The 21,212-nt window shown below is 40.5% G+C and overlaps 1 protein-coding gene across 1 annotated transcript in view; it reads right to left on the reverse strand.

Moving 5' to 3' along the window:
• Positions 1 to 21,212, reverse strand: part of CSMD1 (CUB and Sushi multiple domains 1) — a 2,896,277-nt gene that overhangs the window by 1,393,356 nt on the left and 1,481,709 nt on the right. The window contains exon 7 of the mRNA XM_030195161.1: positions 12,093 to 12,170. Within this exon, the coding sequence (XP_030051021.1) occupies positions 12,093 to 12,170 (78 nt within the window). The remainder of the gene's footprint in view (positions 1 to 12,092; positions 12,171 to 21,212) is intronic.

A 21,212-nucleotide genomic window follows, 5' to 3' on the forward strand; every position in this document is an offset into this window, starting at 1 on the left:
CCCCTTTGGATAACAGACTGATGATAATCAAGTAAAGATCCTACCAGAGAGAGCTGTAGGATTTTATAGAATGCCCCAGAGAACCCAATCCGTCCCGGGCGCGGAAAAGGGTTTTAGCCCCTTGATTTCGCGCTGGAGTTCTTTAGGCTGTAAGGGGGTCTCCAAAAGCTCCACCGCCTCTGCTGCCAGCTTAGGCATCTCTGCCCTAGCCAAAAATTCACTCACTTTACCCCTCTCTGGTGATGCCTCTCTCCTATAAAGCTGCTGAAAATGCTCTTGCAAAAGCTGCATCACCAAGTTGGGGCAATTCACCATTGTTCCCGTATCATCTCTCAAGGCTGAGATAGTACGCTTTTCCCCTCATGACTTAACCACCTTCGCAAGAAGGCCCCAGTATCTGTTGCCAAACCTGTGTCTGCTCGTGTAATAAGGAGTTGAGTGCCACCTGCAGGGCCACATAATTGTCTCTATTAACTTACGATGGGGAATTTAGGTACACACGTTTGGCCTTGCTCAGCTGTCTGTCTAAATTGAGAATGCTAGTGGCAACCTTCCTGCGTCTCGCTGCTACATAGAAGATAATCTCCCCGTGGAGTACTGCCTTCGCTGTGCACCAAAATAGCTGAGGGTTTGATCTATGTTGTTTATTATGAGCAAGATAGCTCTTCCAACGTGACTGTAAGTAGCCCTGAAATTCCCTGTCCTTGGCCAAGTAGCTCAGGAATCTCCAACTCGGAGCAGATTGGAAATGCACTGGAGCTTCCAGCTCAAACTAGACAGGAGCGTGATCACAAATCACATCCTGCTCCATTTGAGCCTCAGTGACTCATGGGAAGAGGGGAGTAGACACTAATATGTAGTCCAGTCTCGCCCACGTCCCATGGGCTCGTGATCTATGAGAAAAATTTCTCTCCCCAGGGTGCAATAATCTCCACACATCTACCACCGAAAGGGAGGTGGAGAAGGATTGTAACATGCCCTTATCCACCCTGCCAAAGTCCCACCACCCCTAGTCCCTGTGCAATCAACCCGTAAATACCAACTTGTAAATCAACTACTAGACACCACCTTAGTCACAACAACCAACACCGACATCCCATCTGCAGACAAACTTGCTAAATATTTCAATGAAAAAATTGTAAATCTACGCAACACACTTCCTCTTGACAATACTGATATCAAAAACTTCATCAACGGTTTGGACCCAACTCCTGGAGAATACCCAGCGGACCGAATCTGGTCAAACTTCGCTCTCCTCACCACCGAAACAGTTACCCATGCGATTTACAAGTTCTCCGACACTCACTGCAAATTAGATAGTTGCCCCAGCTACCTAATAAAATCTGCCCCCGACGCTTCATAGCAGACCTCACATCCCACCTAAACTACTTGCTCCAACAAGGTCTCATCCCTTAGGAAAATGGCAACATCCTACTCACCCCAATTCCAAAAGACACCAAGAAAAAGACAAGTGAACTCACCAATTACCGCCCAGTAGCATCTATCCCTCTAGAAGTCAAACTGATGGAAAGCATGGTAACCAAACAACTCGGTGATTACATAAACAAATTCTCAATCTTACATGAATCACAATCAGGATTTCACCCCCTCCATAGCACTGAAACAGTACTCATTACTCTCCTGGCCAAATTCAAGCAGGAAACAGCAACAGGTAAAAGCATACTTCTCCTTCAATTCGACATGTCTAGTGCATTCGACATAGTAAACCATAATATACTACTAAGATTCCTAGATTACTTCGCTATTGGTGGAAACATACTTAGTTGGATCAAGGGTTTCCTAACCACTAGAACATACCAAGTGAAATCTAATTCAAACATATAATCACCGTGGAAAGCCGACTGCGGAGTACCTCAAGGATTACCACTATCACCGATCCTCTTGAACCTAATGATGACACCACTAGCCAAGTCCTTATCCAACCAAGGCCTCAACCCATTCATCTATGCAAATGATGTCACAATATACATACCTTTCAAACATGACCTGACAGAAATCACCAATGAAATCAAGCTTAGCCTAAACATCATGGACTCATGGGCAAATTCATTTCAACTAAAACTCAATACAGATAAAACACACTGTCTCATCCTCCCATCCAAACACAATACGAACAAACCCACAAATATGAACACCCCAGACTACACCCTCCCTATCTCAGACACCCTGAAAATCCTCGGTGTTACTATCGACCGTAACCTTACACTTGAGAGTCAAGTTAACTCTACAACTAAGAAAATGTTCCACTCAATGTGGAAACTCAAACGCGTGAAACCATTCTTCCAGAGGGAAACATTTCACAGCCTGATACAATCAATGGTACTAAGCCATGCAGACTACTGCAGTGGAATTTACGCGGGATACAAAGAACAATTCATAAACTTCAGACCGCTCAAAACACAACAGCCAGGCTTATATTTGGAAAAATGCGATTCGAAAGCACCAAACTCTTCTGAGAAAAACTACACTTGCTACCAATCAAAGAACGTATTGCTTTCAAAATCTGCACCCTGGTCCATAAAATTATCTACGGCGAAGCCCCGGGTTACATGACAGACCTCATAGACCTACCAACAAGAAACACAATCAGATCAACACGAACATACCTAAATCTCCACTACTCAAGCTGCAAAGGACTCAAATACAAATCAACTTATGCATCCAGCTTCTCCTACATAAGCACACAACTGTGGAACGCACTACCAAAAGCTGTGAAAACAACGTATGACCACCTAAACTTCCGAAATCACTAAAAACCAACCTGTTCAAAAAGGCATACCCTATTGACCCAACCTAAGTGGCTAAACCCTGCAACACAACGAAACAAAAGCTTGTAATAGACTCTGTATAACTCTTCCTCTCTACGATTCCCCAATGTGTCTATAACACATGAACCTTATTCGACCACAACAACTCTTTGTATTTGTTTCTCTACTGGAGATGGTGTATGCCTCTACGGTACAATGTAAGCCACATTGAGCCTGCAAATAGGTGGAAAATGTGGGATACAAATGTAACAAATAAAAAAAAAAAAGCAACCTCAGGGTCCATTAAAGTATTCATATCCCCCGCAACAATCAGCGGCTTGCCCTGATAGGGATTAAATTTCTTCAGCAGATCCGGGAAAACCCTCGGGTCATAAGGGGTAGGAGCATACACAGACAGTAAATAGAGCTCTTGGCCTTGCAACCACAATTTTGTCAGAAGATAGTTCCCCTGAGAATCCTGCAGGAGGACCTCAGAGCTATGGACTAGTTTTTTGTGAAATAAAATCGCTACTCCCCACTTCCTTGCTCCAGAGGAGGCATAACTAACCTGACCTACCCAGGCCTGCTTTAACTTACTGTGTTCAGAGTCTGAGAGTCGGGTCTACTGCAGGCATGTAATTTCCGCCTTAAGGCGTTTTAAATTGGATAGTATCTTCTTCCGCTTTATCGGGGAGGAGATCCCCCCCTGCATTCCATGTTATTACTTTACAATGGGGCATCCCTGAAGGAAGAGTACTGAGTACTGCACACCCCTGATACAAATTCTCATCAGATCTGGAGGTCCCAGCCTGCCCTCCAGATACTATAACTGGTCCATATTTAAACAGTCTATAAGCCCAAAACACAACAAAGTATCCCTGCACCATTCTCAAGGAAAGATCAGTAACCAATAGAAAGTGGCTATTCTCACCCTCCCCTTCCAGAATACGGTACAACGCATGCCTCTCACCCAAATCCCAACCCCCCTCTCCCAAGCCACCCCCATCCTTCACACCCGAAACCAATTCAACACCCACAACCCCAACTCCACCCCCTCCCCCTGCCCCCAAGCCCCCCAACCCCCCCTCCCACCCTGAAACTGACTGAAACTGCTCGGTTACTGCGTGAGACCTTACCGCTAAGTCAACGGGTGGTGGTAAGGTCTCAGACCCAAAATGGATCCGCGCCAATGTTTATTTGGCCGCATGTCAATTTTTGGCAAAAAAAGGCCTTTTTTACAGGCACGCTTAAAAATGGATCCCTGTGCACCCAAAACATGCACCTACACTAGCGCAGCCCATTTTTTGGCGCACCTTAGTAAAAGGACCCCTTAGTTATTGATGCTGACATTGGTGATTGACCATGTAGCCAATAAAACTGCCATTGCTGATCCTTCAAGGCATCCTGCGACTGAAATTCCCAAACTGAGTACTCATAGAAACTTTCTGGTTGGAGTCTGGCAACACTACCATGAAATAAAGCTGGTAACAACCATTGGTCTGTTACATTTCTAATATTCAGCTCGGAATGTCACAATGCATGTTGCAACTGTAGCCACAAGAATGATTATTAGGAAGTCCAGACTCTCCCCTTAAGGTTTGAAGTCTTAAATTTTCCATCTTGCAGAAGTTGCCATACAAATGAAGAGGTCTTTTTACTAAGGTGTGCTAATGGATTTAGTGTGCACTAAATGATAAAATGCCCATTATTCCTATGAAAACAAAAAACTATATGGCTTGACTTACTCCTAATATAATATAGGCTACTACAATATATAGATGGAGGAGAAAATCATTCAGAACATTTGCAATTGGCAACAAGGTGGAGTCTCATATTTTTTTGCACGAATATTCACATCACTCCCTTGGTGACTCTATTAACGTGCATAGGTTTAATCATCGACTACAAAATACATGCAGACGCCTTAGGGGCGAAATTGCTGCAAAGACATTACCCACACAAGATTTTGAAAAAAGCGTATATACGTGCTAAGTTCAACAATAGAGAACTGCTATTGCAACCAAATCATTCAAACAAGCAGGCGGAAGATGTTTTAACCTTTGTGTTGCGTTATGTTCCTGGTGGGGAAGGAATAGCGGATATCATTCGACACCATTGGGACATAATTCGATCACATCCTCTTTTTGAGAATTATTCAGTAAGAACTGCTTTTTCTCGCTCTCAGAACTTAAAAGAAATTTTGAGTCCTGCACAATTACCTGTGCCGCCAAATGAGACATCTGACAGGTTAGAAGAAATGGGACATTTTAGGTGTGGCAAATCCCATTGTAAGACATGTAAAATGACAGAAGAGGGCGACCATTTTTCTTATAATGGTATAATATACAAGCTAAAAAAACATACAATGTGCCGAACTCAAGGCATTGTTTATTACATCAAGTGCCCTTGTCAAAAACTATATATAGGTAAATCCACTCGATCGTTGCATGCTAGATTGATAGAACACAAATCTAGGATTAATGCACATAATTTTGGTGCTCCTTTAGTCCAACACTGTGTGGTCAAAAATCACAGTTTTGAAGATCTTAAATGTAAGGTGATTGAACGTGTTGATCCAGCGATGAGAGGCGGGGATTTTAATAGGAAACTGCTGCAACGTGAGACCTTCTGGATACATCGGTTAAACACGGTGGAACCCGAGGGTCTCAATACCATGTTGCAATGGGGCAGTTTTATGTGAGCATTTTTGGTTCCCCCGCGGAAGTGATGTATAATTATTTCCGGTAACTGGCAGATTTGAAAGGGAGCAGAGGCGCCATTTTGTGGGAACAGCCAAGAGGGTATGTCACACGATTCAGTAAGTCCACGTTAATTCAAATACTATGAATATTTGCAATAGGAACAAGAGATTGACACTTTGTATTTTATGATTTATGTTATCAGGTTAAATGGTGTGGGTTCCCCCAGAAGAAGCATAGCGAAACAGGCAATGTCGGGGCTTCTACACACTCCAGTCTGAATAAGGGAGTTTATATGCTCCGCAAGTTAAGTGTCTTTGGCATATATTTACACGTATTTGCACTTTTTAGTATGTTAAGTTTAATGAATTGCAACATTAGGGTGGAGGTGGTTTCAGTCGATGATTAAACCTATGCACGTTAATAGAGTCACCAAGGGAGTGATGTGAATATTCGTGCAAAAAAATATGAGACTCCACCTTGTTGCCAATTGCAAATGTTCTGAATCATTTTCTCCTCCATCTATATATTGTAGTAGCCTACATTATTCCTATGGGCATCTTATCATTTAGCATACACTAATCATTAGCATGCGCTAAATCTGTTGGTGCACCTTCATAAAAGGACTCCTAAATCTTTATATCTTTCCAGAGAGGCCAATAAACTGGTTTATTTTTAGCTAATAGAATACTATTATTACTCCAAATGAGAGCTGATACTGCATTAGAATGAAACTCTCTCCTGCCCACTTCACTCCTCCACTGCTGGCTTCCTCTCTCCATCTGTCATTTGCCTTGACATCACCTATGCCATGACCATCAGCTATGCTGGTCCGAAGATATGGAACTCATTCTGTTCACCTCTGGTTGAACCCTCCTATGTTAAGTTTAAAGCAGCCCTAAAAACCCGCCTTTTCAGTCTTTCCTACTCTGCTAAACCTTGATTTATCTTCTTCTTTCTATTCTCTCTCTTCTCTGGCAGTTACCTTTTGTTTTGTAAACCACTTAGAAGCCAGCTCTTTGTGTATGCGGTATATCAAGTGTATGCAAATAACAATCCATATTTGCTAATATTACAGGAAACTTACCCATAAAAAGTAGCCATACCTACTAAATAATCCAGAGGAATTGGAGTCACTATTGGGCTCATTTTTGAAAGAGAAGGGCGCCCATCTTTCGACACAAATCGGGAGATGGGCGTCCGCCCAGAGTCGCCCAAATCGGCATAATCGAAAGCCGATTTTGGGCGCCTTCAACTGCTTTCCGTCGCGGGGATGACCAAAGTTCCCAGGCGCGTGTCGGAAGCATAGCGAAGGCAGGACTGGGGCATGCTTAACACATGGGCGTCCTCGGCCAATAATGGAAAAAAGAAGGGCGTCCCTGACGAGCACTTGGCCGACTTTACTTGGTCCATTTTTTCTTGCGACCAAGCCTCAAAAAGGTGCCCTAAATGACCAGATGACCATTGGAGGGAAACGGGGATGACCTCCCCTTACTCCCCCAGTGGTCACTAACCCCCTTCCACCCTAAAAAAAACCTTTTAAAATATTTGTTGCCAGCCTCAGTTGTCATACCCAGCTCCCTGACAGCAGTATGCAGGTCCCTGGAGCAGTTTTAGTGGGTGCAGTGCAGTTCAGGCAGGCAGACCCAGGCCCATCCCCCCTACCTGTTACACTTGTGGTGGTAAATGTGAGCCCTTCAAAACCCACCACAAATCCACTGTACCCACATGTAGGTGCCACCTTCACCCCTTAGGACTATGGTAGTGTTGTACAGTTGTGGGTAGTGGGTTTTCGGGGGCTCAGCACCCAAGGTAAGGGAGCTGTGCACCTGGGAGCAATTTGTGAAGTCCACTGCAGTGCCCCCTAGGGTGCCCGGTTGTTATCCTGGCATATGAGGGGGACCAGTGCACTACGAATGGTGACTCCTCCCATGACCAAAGGGCTTGGATTTGGTCATTTCTGAGATGAGCGTCCTCGGTTTCCATTATCGCCGAAACACGGGGACAACCATCTCTAAGGTCGAACATCTTATTTATTTATTTATTGCATTTGTATCCCACATTTTCCCACCTATTTGCGGGTTCAGTGTGGCTTACAATACATTGTATTGATGGAAGTACAATTTGTTACAACTCGATTATGGTTACATTGTGAGGAGTAAAGTAAAAACAAATCTACGTATCGTAAGAGGGATAAAACAATGGAACAGAACAATGGAATAGTGAAGAAACAATGGATACTGATAGGATTACAGAACAATAGCTAAAGAACGTTTGGTTATAACATTTTACTTGTAGGTTAAGGTTTGAGTGTGTTAGAATTTCGGGGGATGGGAGTATAAATGAGTATGTATTGATGCAGTACTAACAGTGTGCATGGACTTCATGTGTTTTAATCCTTTCAATAGATTTTTAAATCTATATATTCAATATATTCAATAGATTTTTAAATAGATTCTCTAATGTCAACCTAAATGTTGAGATTTGGGCGTTCCTGACCGTATTATCGAAACGAAAGTTGGACGCCCATCTTGTTTCAATAATATGGGTTTCCCCGCCCCTTCGCCGGGATGTCCTGCGAGGACGCCCTCAGGAAAACTTGGGCGCCCCGTTCGATTATGCCCCTCCACAGCTTTTTCAAACTGTAACCAAACAGATTTATTCTCATAACACTGTACCTGAAACCACTGTCCACCTTGCCTCAACAGATAAGCCAGATGGTAGTGTACAAAATTTGGCAAATTTGCTCCCTCCATCTGCTTAGACTGCTACAGTTTCCTCATAGTAATTCTAGGAGGCTTCCCATGCCATAAGAATTTTGAAACAATCCCCTAAGAACATAAGAATAGCCATATTTAGTCAGGCCAATGGTCCATCTAGCCCATTCACCTGCTTCCAACAGTGGCCAATCCAGGTCACAAGTACCTGGCAGAAACCCAATTAGTAGCACCATTTCATGTTACCAATCCCGGGGCAAGTAGTGGCTTTCCCCATGTCCATCTCAATAACAGATTATGGACTTTTCCTCCAGGAATTTGTTTCTTTTTAAACCAAAATATACTAACCGCCATTACTACATCCTCCAGCAACAAGTTCCATAGCTTAACTATTCTTTAAGTTAAAAAAAACCTTCCTCCTATTTGTTTTAAAAGTATTTCCACATAAATTTAATTGAGTGTCCCCTGGTCTTTGTACTTTTTGAAACAGTGAAAAATTGATTCAGTTTTACCTTTCTACACCACTCATTCTGGTGTCATTCTCTTAAAGAGAGACACTTGAAAGGGCAAAGGCACCATACCAAAGACATAATTAGTCTTTTAGTATCAGAACCATTTTAATAGGCTCCATCCATCCCCAGCAACAGATTTAGTGGAGACCAACCTGTGACCAATGTTTCCAAAGATAAAACTAAATAATCTTTATTCCCTTGCACAATTTCCTCTAAAGTGTGCCCATACCTTATACCCAAATACTTCATTCCAGAAGCCTTCCACTTAAAAATAAATTAAGGACCATCAGCTCCATACACTTGCTTTGACAGAGGGAAAAATTCAGTCTTATTCCAAAAAGAGACTAGACTATCCAACTTATTTTCGAAAGAGAAGGCCGGCCATCTTCCGACACAAATCAGGAGATGGCTGGCCATCTCTCAAGGCCGGTGAAATCGGCATAATCGAAAGCTGATTTTGGCCGGCCTCAACTGCAGTCTGCCAAACTTCAAGGGGGCGTGTCAGCAGGGTACAGAAGGTGGGACAGGGGCCGGACATGGGGCGTAGTATGAGATGGCCGGCTTCGCCCGATAACAGAAAAAAGAAAGCTGGTCCTGACGAGTATTTGGCTGACTTTACTTGGTCCCTTTTTTCAGGTCCAAGTCCCAAAAATGTGCCCGAACTGACTAGATGACAACCAGAGGGAATCAGGATCACCTCCACTGTCTCCCCCAGTGGTCACTAACCCCCTCCCATCCTCAAAAAAAAACAACTTTAAAAACTTTTTTTGCCAGCCTCAAATGTCATACCCAGCTCCCTGACAGCAGTATGCAGGTCTCTGGAACAGTTTTTAGTGGGTGCAGTGCACTTCAGGCAGGTGGACCCAGGCCCATCCCCCCCTACCTGTTACACTTGTGGTGGTAAATGTGAGCCCTCCAACTCCCCCCCCCAAAAAAAAACCCCCACTGTACCCACATGTAGGTGCCCCCCTTCACACACAAGGGCTATGGTAATGGTGTAGAGTTGTGGGGAGTGGGTTTTGGGGGGGGGGGATTTGGGGGGCTCAGCACCCAAGGTAAAGGAGCTATGCACCTGGGAGCTATTTTCAATTTTTTTTTTAATTTTTAGAAGTGCCCTCTAGGGTGCCCGGTTGGTGTCCTGGCATGTCAGGGGGACCAGTGCACTACAAATGCTGGCTCATCCGACGACCAAATGCTTTGGATTTGGCTGGGTTTGAGATGGCCAGTCTCGGTTTCCATTATCGGCAAAAACCAAGGTCGGCCATCTCAAACCCGGCCACCTCTGACATTTGGCCGGCCAACCGTATTATCGAAACAAAAGATGGCCGGCCATCTTGTTTGAAAATACGGTTGGCCCCGCCCCTTCACTGCACCATTCTCGTAGATGGGCACCCTTAGAGATGGCTGGCCCTGTTCGAAAATGCCCCTCCACATCTCACTATATATAACTCCAGTATATATATATATATATATATATATATATATATATATATATATATATATATATATATATATATATATATATATATAATCACAATATATTTACAAAAATGAGCCCCACCTCAAACCATTCCAAAACCCTGAACGAATAACCCCATTCAACCCAGTCATGCATGCCTGATCTGGTTGAGGAACAAAATTCAAATCAAATATTCCAAATAGTCATTCCTCATAGACTAACATTAAAGAACACATTTTTCCACAAACGTTGAATAGAAAGTTTTCTTTTTCCACAGAAAGCTAGATTATTCCACAATAATCTTTAAAATTAATAGAAAAAATCCCCAAATCACTTTTTACAGTGTTTTTATCTCACTTAGCCACAAATTAAGGGGTCTTTTTACAAAGGCGCAATAGCATTTTAACACACTTTAAAAATAAGTGTGCGCTAAAAACACTAGCGTTCCTTAGTAGAATACCCCCTAAGAAAATTACCACAAAAATCCAATTAAAACCCTTACTTCATGCCATTAATATTAATTAAACCTTACCACCCCCTCACAGCATGCTCACAGTGCTGGTGTTCTAACCATTAAAATATGCTTTAACCAATTACTACAAATAAAAACAATAAAATAATTTTATTACATTACCCAACCACCTAAGCCATCTCCCTGAGACCCCCTGAGACCCCCTGAGACCTTGATAACCATTAAAATTAAAAATAGTTTTAAGATCCTGATGTGCACAACATAAAAATAAGTTACAATTAAAATAAAATTTTAACTTTATATACCGTAAAACCCTCTTACTTGGATTCCAAGGCTTGAACCTTGTGGCGCCATGCTCTTCAGCCTCTAAAGCCACCTCCATCAGGACCGGAGCCAAGCTGTGAACACTAGTAGTAGGCCAGATGGGTAGCTTCAAAATCAAGGCCTATGCATCAATGTAGCCTATCCCAGAGAACTGAAGCTCTACAGAGCATGTGCAAAAACTTGCACATGCTCAGCACGCTTCAGCCTAACTCCCATCACATCCCTGGGTTCTCCTGCCAAATCAGCCACACTTGCAGTGTTCTCCAGGAACACCCAGTGCCACGAAGGCCTGCTTGGTATCCTGATACTGGGGCAATCCCAGAGGACCCGGCCCATCCCAACTTGCTATTGCCTTACCCAACCATCCCCAGGAACCCCCTGGACATGCCTAGAAGCCTGGACACTCAGCTCACATAAATTCTAAAATTATTATACATCAGCCTGTTTTAAAAAGCATGATTTTGTGATATAAAAAAACCTCAATGGTAGCCCACGTTAATAACAATGCTCTAAGAAATAATTATAAAAAAGATCAAAAGTAAACTTCCTAAATCCATATTTGAGGAAGGTGTTGCATTTCATTTATTATGTTGTATCAAAATAGTCTCAAGAGCTTAATAGCATCTGATGTAATGTGTATTTGAGTATTATATGCAATCAAATAACAATATATTATTGCAATGTTTTCCATAACAATATATTATAGCAATGTTTTCCATGTGACCAGGCGTAATATACTCGGAGACTAAATAACTATGTAGCAATAACCTTAATTCATAATAGATTTGTTTTCTGCTCCTTTGGGACTCTAGATCAATTGGAACCAGTGCTCCCACTCCCAGTATCAGTGAAAGCTGACTCATCAGTTTCCACAGCTCCAATTGACAAAAAGATTAAAAGATCCAACTTAAGGGTTTGAACTTGAGGATCTTTGATATAACTCTGCATATCACTGCTGCTAATCAACCAACCATCCCTAAAAAGGATTTTATTGTAAAAGTAACAATACAATTATACAATAAGGAAATGGTTTTTCTTCAACATTTTCTATTATACACAAAATTGCAAGAATGCAAAGATATTTTTTAAACCACATATCCAAAATTCATTATTCCATTGTAAAGAAAGGAATAGTACTTACAGACAGAATTTTTATGGTTGCTGTCCTTGCTAGGTAACATCTTGACACCTCTTGACTTGAGTTCAATAGCCTTTTTAACTAAAAAAAATAAAATAAAAAGCTATTTAGTATATTTTAAAAGGGCAACAATAACTCTTGCATTTTCCTGCAATTAAAGTTTTTACAGATAGATACATAATCCTCACTGTGTAGTATATATATAGTTACTTATTTGCTCTCAATTAGGGGCCCTTTAACTAAGGTGCACTGAAAATGGGCTGTGCTAGTGTGGGCACATATTTTGGGCGCACGCAGATCCATTTTTCAGTGTGCCCGTAAAAAAGGCCATTTTAAAAATGTTTGCAAAAATGGACGTGTGGCAAAATAAAAATTGGTACACAGCCATTTTGGGTCTGAGACCTTACCGCCATTGATTTAGCGATAAGGTCTCACACGTTTACCATGTGGTAATCATCTATGTGCATAGAATTATGATTACCATCACATTTCTGCCGCATGCCAGAAAATAAAAATTATTATTTTTTGGTGTGTGTAGCGAACGCACGTCAAAAATGAAATTACCGCAAGGGCCATGCAATAGCCGGGCGGTAACTCCAAATTTACACATGTTGGGCACACGTATGCATCTACGCAGCTTAGTAAAAGGACCCGTTATATGTTAACTAGAGAACTACCCAAAACTACCTTTTACAAGCTTATAGTGTAGCAATAGATAATACAGTTCATAAAACATCTCATAAGAAAAGTACTGCATTACGTAAAATCTCATATCTGCAGCATTGAGAACAAAAAATTTAAATATCATAAATTAACATCAACAATATGAGGATGACATGCGACAAGTGCAAAAATGACAACATTTAGGGTGGAAGGGGGGAAGTTAGCAGAGTGGACTACCATTAAGATGTGCTATTTTACTGTTTACCCCAATTATTAGTAACTAGGTTTCAAGGCTAAAATGGTACCTGTGGCTAAAATAGGATAAATTAGTGGTAAAATAATGCGTCTTAATGGCAGCCCATTACAGGTTACTCTGAGTTCTTTGTAGGGAAGAAAGGATTGGGCATTCCAGTTGAAATTATTAGGTTTCATGGCATTTCAAACTCCCAGGAAATTGGTGAAAGGGGCAGGTCCCATATCATTAGAAAGATGGCTCTAGAGAAATTGTGTTTGCTTTGTAACATCTGGAAATATCCAAACTTTTTTGCCATAAAACAAAGTTTGCAAATTTCGGAGGGATAACCTTTTCACCACTTCCAAATCTTGCTCAAATAGGAATGAAACCAATAAAGTCATCCTTTCTGAATCTGCTGATAATGATGTTTCTAATAGTTCAGATATATTTAATTAATCTTTCTTTTCTTGACAAATCATTTCCAAAGAATTCTCTGAGGTTCTCTTGTTAGGTATATAATAAATCAGATTTATCGGGGGAATAGTTTCTGAGGTAAACTTCAAAACTTCAAACAAATATTTCTTAAAGGCATCCAAGGGAGTAATACCCGGAGATTTTGGAAAATTCAAGAAGCGAAGATTTAATCTATGATTATAGTTTTCTATCTGTTTAATTTTTTGATGAATTATCATGAATAATGATATTTATATGCATATGTATGCATATACCTACATAAGTGCCAAAATTCTACATAAGCGCTATTCTGTAAATACCTGCTCAAATTACTTAGCATGCAATTGCAAGGAGGCATGCACATGGGCAGAGTTTGGGTGGAGTAAGAGTGCGGCTCAAACTTACATGTGTAATTTACAGGTATCTTTAGCACTTAGGCACTAACCCCTGGATTCTATATATTGTGTCTAAAGATCGGCACCAAAATTGATGCAGATTCTATAACAATGCACGTAATTTAACAAGCTAATGAGCACTCATAATAGAACTTAACAAGCAATAATGAACACTAATTGGCATTGATTAGAATTTAGGCGCACAACTCACTAAACGTATTCTGTAATGACATGCGCCCAACTTCTAACACACATAGGGAAAAAGGGCTGTAGTTAATGGGCATTTTGTGGGCATTGTGAACTTTGCACACCTAGTTATAGAATATGACCCAGTGCGTCCAAATCTACATGCTGGGATTTATGCTATGTTTTTGTTGGTGTAAATGGATGTGCATACATTTAGGCACTGAAATATGAACTAAACATATTCTATAATCAGCACCTAAATCTAGACACCGATTATAGAATATACTTGGTTGGCACTGATTTCAGCACCGATTTTTATAAGTTCCATATATAGAATCTACCCCTAAAGGCCAAATTCAATAAGAAACACCGACAAATCGGCACTGAAAATTTAATGCATTTATAAGGTCTTTTACTAAGGTGTGCTAGCTTTTTTAGCGCACACTGGGGGTTGTTTACTAAAGCTTAGCTCAAATTATCTGCAGTAGGGTCCAGTTTATTCCTATGGGCCCTGCTGCAGATAGCTCAAGCTAAGCTTTAGTAAACAACCCCCACTATATTTAGAGTGCGCTAAATGTTAGTGATATCTATATATTCCAACAGCTGTTGCCTATATTTAGCGTGCCCTAAATATTACTGCATGCTAAAAACACTAGTGTGCCTTAGTAAAAGTGGCCCTTAGCGTGATTCTAAAGGGATATGTGTCCTTTATAGAATCATGCTTAGCGCTATCTGTGCCTAACTGTAGGCACCTGCAATTAAGTCTCTTATCCACAGGCCTAGTTATAGGTACCTACATTTAGACACAATTGTATATATACACCCATAAAATTTAGGAATGCTTCTAGAATGCCCCTAGTCATACCCCAAAAGGTTACGTGCATTAGGATTTATGCACATATTTTAGAAAATGATATATGTATAAATCCTAATTAGGGTCAATTAGTGCTGATAATTGACTGTAATCACCAATTATCAGCATTGATTGGCTCTTTATTCAATTAAGTTATGCACATTAAATTGGGTGTGCGCCTAATTTAACATGTATAACTCTAGGTGCCATATATACAATTTGGGTATAATAATTACACCAGCTCTATGTCTGGCATAAGTGCTTGCATCTAATTGTTAGATACATATATACCCAGTTAGGCTAGTATTGTATGAAGGAAAGTAGGCATTTCCATTCCCTTATTGAATAGACAGGCACTATCCAGGCTCCTAATTTGAGATGCCCTTTTATAGAATTGTTTTCTAAATATATAAGAAAAATCTTTTAGTAAAGATATCTGTTGATATCTTTTTAAATGACTTAAGAAATAAATGTTGCATTAGAAGGACTGTCAAAATATTCAAGCCTCAATGAACCACAATTCAAACAGCAAAACAGTTATGGAAAAATATTTCTCCCAAACAGTACACTTCTCTCTGACTTATCTGTCATGGTCCTTAAAGGGCCTTGAAAAACACCGAGTTGTGCGTGTAAACCTTAATTAATGCAAATTTCTCCTGATAATTGCTTGTCAACATCCTATAAACAGTATTGATTAGCTAGTTAACCAACCTGCTTATTTTCGAAGGAGAAGGCCGGCCATCTTCCGACACAAATCGGGAGATGGCCGGCCATCTCCTAAATCCGGCCAAATCGATATAATCGAAAGCCGATTTTGGCCAGCTTCAACTGCTTTCCGTCGCAGGGCCAGCCAAAGTTAAAGGGGACATTTCGGCAGGGTATGGAAGTTGGGACGGGGGCGTGGTTACAAGATGGCCTGCTTCGACAGATAATGGAAAAAAGAAGGCCGGCTCTGATGAGCACTTGGCTGGCTTTACATTTATTTTTAGGACCAAGCCTCAAAAAATGCCCCAACTGACCAGATGACCACCAGAGGGAATCATGGATCACCTTCCCTTACTTCCCCCATAATCACCAACCCCCTCCCATCAAAAAAAAAATTGCCAGCATCTATGCCAGCCTCAAATGTCACCCAGCTCCATCACAGCACTATGCAGGTCCCTGGAGCAGTTTTTGATGGGTACTGCAGTGCACTTCAGGCAGGTGGACCCAGGCTCATCCCCCTACCTGTTACACTTGTGGTGGTAAATGGGAGCAATCCAAAACCCACCCCAAACCCTCTGTACCCACATGTAGGTGCCCCTGTTACCCTTTAAGGGTATGGTAGTGTTGTACAGTTGTGGGGAGTGGGTTTGGGAGGTTTTGGGGGGTTCAGCACCCAAGGTAAGGGACCTATGCACCTGTGAGCAATTTGTGAAGTCCACTGCAGTGCCCCCTAGGGTGCCCGGCTGGTGTCCTGACATGTGAGGGGGACCAGTGCACTATAAATGCTGGCTCCTCCCACGACCAAATGGCTTGGATTTGGCCGGGTTTGAGATGGCCACCATTAGTTTCCATTATCGGCAAAAACCAATGGCGGCCATCTCTAATGCCGGCGATCTCTAAGGCTGGCCCAAATGTTGAGATTTGGCCGGCCCCGACTGTTTTATCGAAACGAAAGATGGCGGGCCATCTTGTTTCAATAATACGGTCGGGTATGCTGTTTACGGGGCCGGCCTTAGAGATGGCCGCCCATATAGATGGTCGGCCCCGTTCGATTATGCCCCTCCAATTAAATTATGTGCATTGTTATAGAATATGCTTTGATTTCTGTGCAGAAATTAAGGCGCCATGTATAGAATCCCAGGGTTAATGTTCAACTTACTTCTCACTGGTCTCCCACTAAGCTATCTCTCTGTAATGCAATATAGTGTAATGTAAAATAGCTCATATATCCCACTAATTCCCACAAAAAGTGGTTCAAAGTGGGTAATAATTCAAGATATGATATAACAGGGTTAACCTAAACAATTCTTAAACAGATAAGTTTTCAAATTTCTACAGAAAGAATAATAAGAACCCAGAGAACATTTTCAAATGGAAGAGATAATCAAAAATGAGATTCTTGATACATAAAAGAATCCTCAAGATAACTCCTAAGAAAGAAGACAAAAACAAGTGAACTTATAAAGCTGTTAACTGTAGGAAATAAAAACAAAATAAGAAAATGAGAAGGAACAAGGCAGAAAAACATTTTGAAAATTATACAAGCCAGTGTAAACAGGACACACGCATGAAATGGGAGCCAATGGAGGGAAATAAAGAGAAAAGAAGAACTACTTGATCTTTTAAATCTCAATATCAGTTTGGCAGCTGGGTTTGAAAAATGTGTAACTTTGAATGACATTTAGCAGTAAGGGATAGATATAAAATATTACAGTAATAAAAATGAGATAATATGATAGCTTGCACCAAAATAGCAAAATGATGAACATGAAAAAAAATGAAGTATTTGACGTAACTGTTGAAGTTTAAAAAATACAACTCGGGAACATTCATCTTAAGAATAAAAAGTCACACATTATGATATTTCAAATTTTAAAAATTCAAAGATTCTATTTTGTATAGTTGTGGATATCCACAATTTCTTTCTTATTTAATTTTACTTTCCACTCTTTGGGGCTTTTTCTTATACATTTTAACAAAATGCATTCTAATATATGTCTATTGTTAATGTAGATGGATAACGGATGTTTAATCCCATGAAAGAATCTTCAGAAAAAAAAGAGGAAGTTACACGAAATATTAGAATTTAGACTCATCTGGTATGTGTGTATGGTGGTGGGGGCACATTGGTGAACACCAAAAAAATGGCTGCCTAATTGTTATCATCCCTTTCACATTGTCATCAATCCTGCAATCACAGATTCTAATGCTAGAATAATGATTTGAATTTTAATATTTAGCTTTAGGATAGCTATGCAAGAATACAAAGTTTCAAATGAGAAACACTGGAGGTGTTTGAGGAGATCCAAGATGACCACTGCCTGGAACCGTGAATAGCCTGTGCAAGACCTGTACTTTGGTTTTTTACCTTCTTACTTTTACCTGAGTGAAGTTTACGTTCTTTCTTCTGCTGCACTTCAATTACTTGGGCATAAAGCAGCACCTGAATAATAAATGGCTATGGGTACTGAGTAACTGCTGATCTAGAAGAGGGGGATCAATCTGCTTAAGAACATAAGTGTTGCCATACTGGGTCAGACCAAAGGTTCTTCAAGCCCAGTATTCTGTTTCCAACAGTGGCAAATCCAGGTCACAAGCACCTAGCAAGATCCCAGAACAGTAAAACAAACTTTATGTTGCTTATCCTAGAACAGTACAATACATTTTATGCTGCTTATCCTAGAAATATGTAGTGAATTTTCCCAAGTCCATCTTAATAATGACTTATTAACATTTCTTTTTGAAAGATATCCAAATCTTTTTTAAACCCCGCTAAGCTAACTGCTTTTACAACTATCTCTGCCAACGAATTCCAGAGTTTAATTACATATTGAGTGAAGAAATATTCTCCATTTTTTTTAAATTTACTACTTTGTAGCTTTATTGCATGCCTCCTAGTCCTTGTATTTTTGAAAAAAGTAAACAAGTGATTCATGTCTATCCGTTCCACTGCACTCATGATTTTATATACCTTTATCATACTCCCCTCAACCATCTTTTCTCCAAGCTGAAGAGCCCTAGACTTAGTCAGAGTACCAAATTCATGGTAATGACAATCAGTGATTACTTGAGCCAGTAGATTTTTGAACCAGTTGGAATGTCATGACTGATTGGTCAGGCAGACTGTGTAGTACAGCATTTCAGTACCTGAGTCTTATCAAAACTCTCACCTGAATAACCATTCTGATGGAGGAAGAAGATATTAGCAAATTATAATCTCTTTTACTAATGTGTAATACATACTCTAGGTTTGCCTCTAGGGAGAACAGGGAACAATTAAAAGTTCTATTTCTGTGACATATTAAATACATACCATATTGAAGATACAAAATAGGATGAAAGAAAAAACCCTTATATGTTTTGGCGGGTGGGGGAGGGGGCATGGGGGCATATCTCTTGCTTGGTATTTGCTATTGCGATTTAGCTTATTCTAAAAGTGAATGAACCTATATTTAGATAGAGCATATGCAAAGCACCAAAGCTCCCTTTACTAATGTGGTACTGCAACTCATGTGTATATTGAGAACTAGGGGTTAAATATTAAGCAGGTGTTGGAGAGCATTATTCCCGGATATTGTATATCTGGTTTATGTGGCACTGGCTAACACATAGCTGGTTAAGTCAATATTCAGGACTTAGCTGGCTATGGGTTGTCACATAAAAATAGGGCTCTTTTTTATGCGGTCCCACTTATATGGTTACCCTGGCCAGTTAAGTGATGAATAGTGGCACTTAACCAGCCAACTGCTGATTCCGCCCCGAGAATATCCCCAAAATATAAATGTTTTACTTAGGTGTTAATCCTCATTTTCAATTATGACAACAGATTAAGTGGTGCTGAAAATTAGCAGATGGCATCAGGATCAGCTCAAAGGACCATGGTGCCCTGAGCCAAATTTTGGTTTGGTGTCTTCCCATTGGAACCCCCACTGGCCATCCTCCCTCATCCTAAAGTCAGTTTCCCCTTCCTGAATAATGACAGTTTTGCCTAATGCTACCTGTATCAGCCCCTGTGTCTTCCCTCTGCCACCTTCTTGTGAAAACAGGGAGTTATATCATAGTGGAGCTGGGGCATAGCAGAAGGAAGATGCTGGGGCACTGATGCTGGTAGCATTAGCCAAAACGCTATGTGTTTGGGAGGGAGAAAACCGCCTTTAAATGTAGACAGGGTAAGGTGGCCTGAGACAGAAAGAGGATGGGAGTTGTTGGCCCATGTGTTTTTTTCCCTGCACATGCAACACTGCCAGGTAATCTCTGGGCCAACTTAACCTATAGGGCCAGTGACATCACAGGCTCATGCATTTGGCACCCTTTATCTCCAGTGTCCTGGACCAGAGCTTCACCTAGTCCATAGGTTAAGCCATCCCTAGATAGCTCCAAACAAGCAATTTAAACATTTCAGTGGCCATTTCTGGCAGGTTAAATTGTTTTTAGTTATCAACCAGGAGGTGTTTAACATACAAGAACACAAATGTTTTCAATTTAAAAAAAAAGCTGAAATATTCTAATTGTGATATATTACTGCTTTCTGCTCTTTCATTCCATAATCCTGCAAACACAAATATTTGTAGGACTTGCTGATTGCAGAGGTCTCAGTGTCTGTAATGCACTGATTGTTTTAATCTAGTTAAGATTTTATCATGTGAATGTCTTGTACCTGTGTTGAAATGTTTATTACCTCAGGTTTAAAACAGCAAAATTTACTGTTATCTAGAATAGCTCAGATTTTAAATGAAAATCTAAGTGCTGGTTTTTATTTCATGTACAAAGAAGACATTTCCAGTTAGGGGCACAATTGTGTTTATGTGTGCTCGCATTTAACAAAGAAAGAAAAAAAAAAAAAACAATTGTTTCCAAAGCTACAGGACTTGCCAGTAACCAAAGGGATAGACTAAAAAGCCAGTCTGCCTTTTAAGCCCTTCTTAGCCTAGAGGTGCCTTCGTTAGAAGAAACCATTGATTTCTCCTTTTAAAGCAAACACTAGAGTGGTAATAAACTTGAACAGTACACTATCCTTCAGTTTTTTCATTTCATTCCTTAGAGGATTTTTTTCTCAAAACAATTTGTATTGACATGTTTACCAAATGTAAACTTTAATACAGCCCACCTTGTGTGCAGCTATGCAGCTATATTGGGGGAAAACAGAAGGAAGACATATTTGTTTTATCAGTTCTACCGATTTATTTATAGCTTGAAGAATTGTTTATATTTTGTTTGCATAACAAATTAATTTATGACATGCTATGGGCAATATTCAAGCTGTTCACTTTGTTGAAGGATCTTCAGGTACTTTTTGCACAAATACAGCACTTTTCCTGTCAACGTTGCCTATGCAGCTTTGCACCTGATTGTTGTGAATGTTGTATTTTAATGGGAAATAAAAACATAAAAACGTAAGTGTTGCCATACTGGGACAGCACGAAGGTCCATCAAGCCCAATATCCTGTTTACAACAGTGGTCAATATAGGTCACAAATACCTGGGCAAGGTCCCAAAACATTAAAACAGATGTTATGCTGCTCATCCTAGATTTTCAAATCCAATGTGTGCTTATGGTTTTTCTAACTTCGCTTTAATGTATTAAGTTATGTACAATAAAAAAGGTATCATCTTATTTTCTTTTCCATGTTTTA

Source organism: Microcaecilia unicolor, chromosome 3 (genome assembly GCF_901765095.1).
Source record: "Microcaecilia unicolor chromosome 3, aMicUni1.1, whole genome shotgun sequence".
NCBI classification, from domain to species: Eukaryota; Metazoa; Chordata; class Amphibia; order Gymnophiona; family Siphonopidae; genus Microcaecilia; species Microcaecilia unicolor.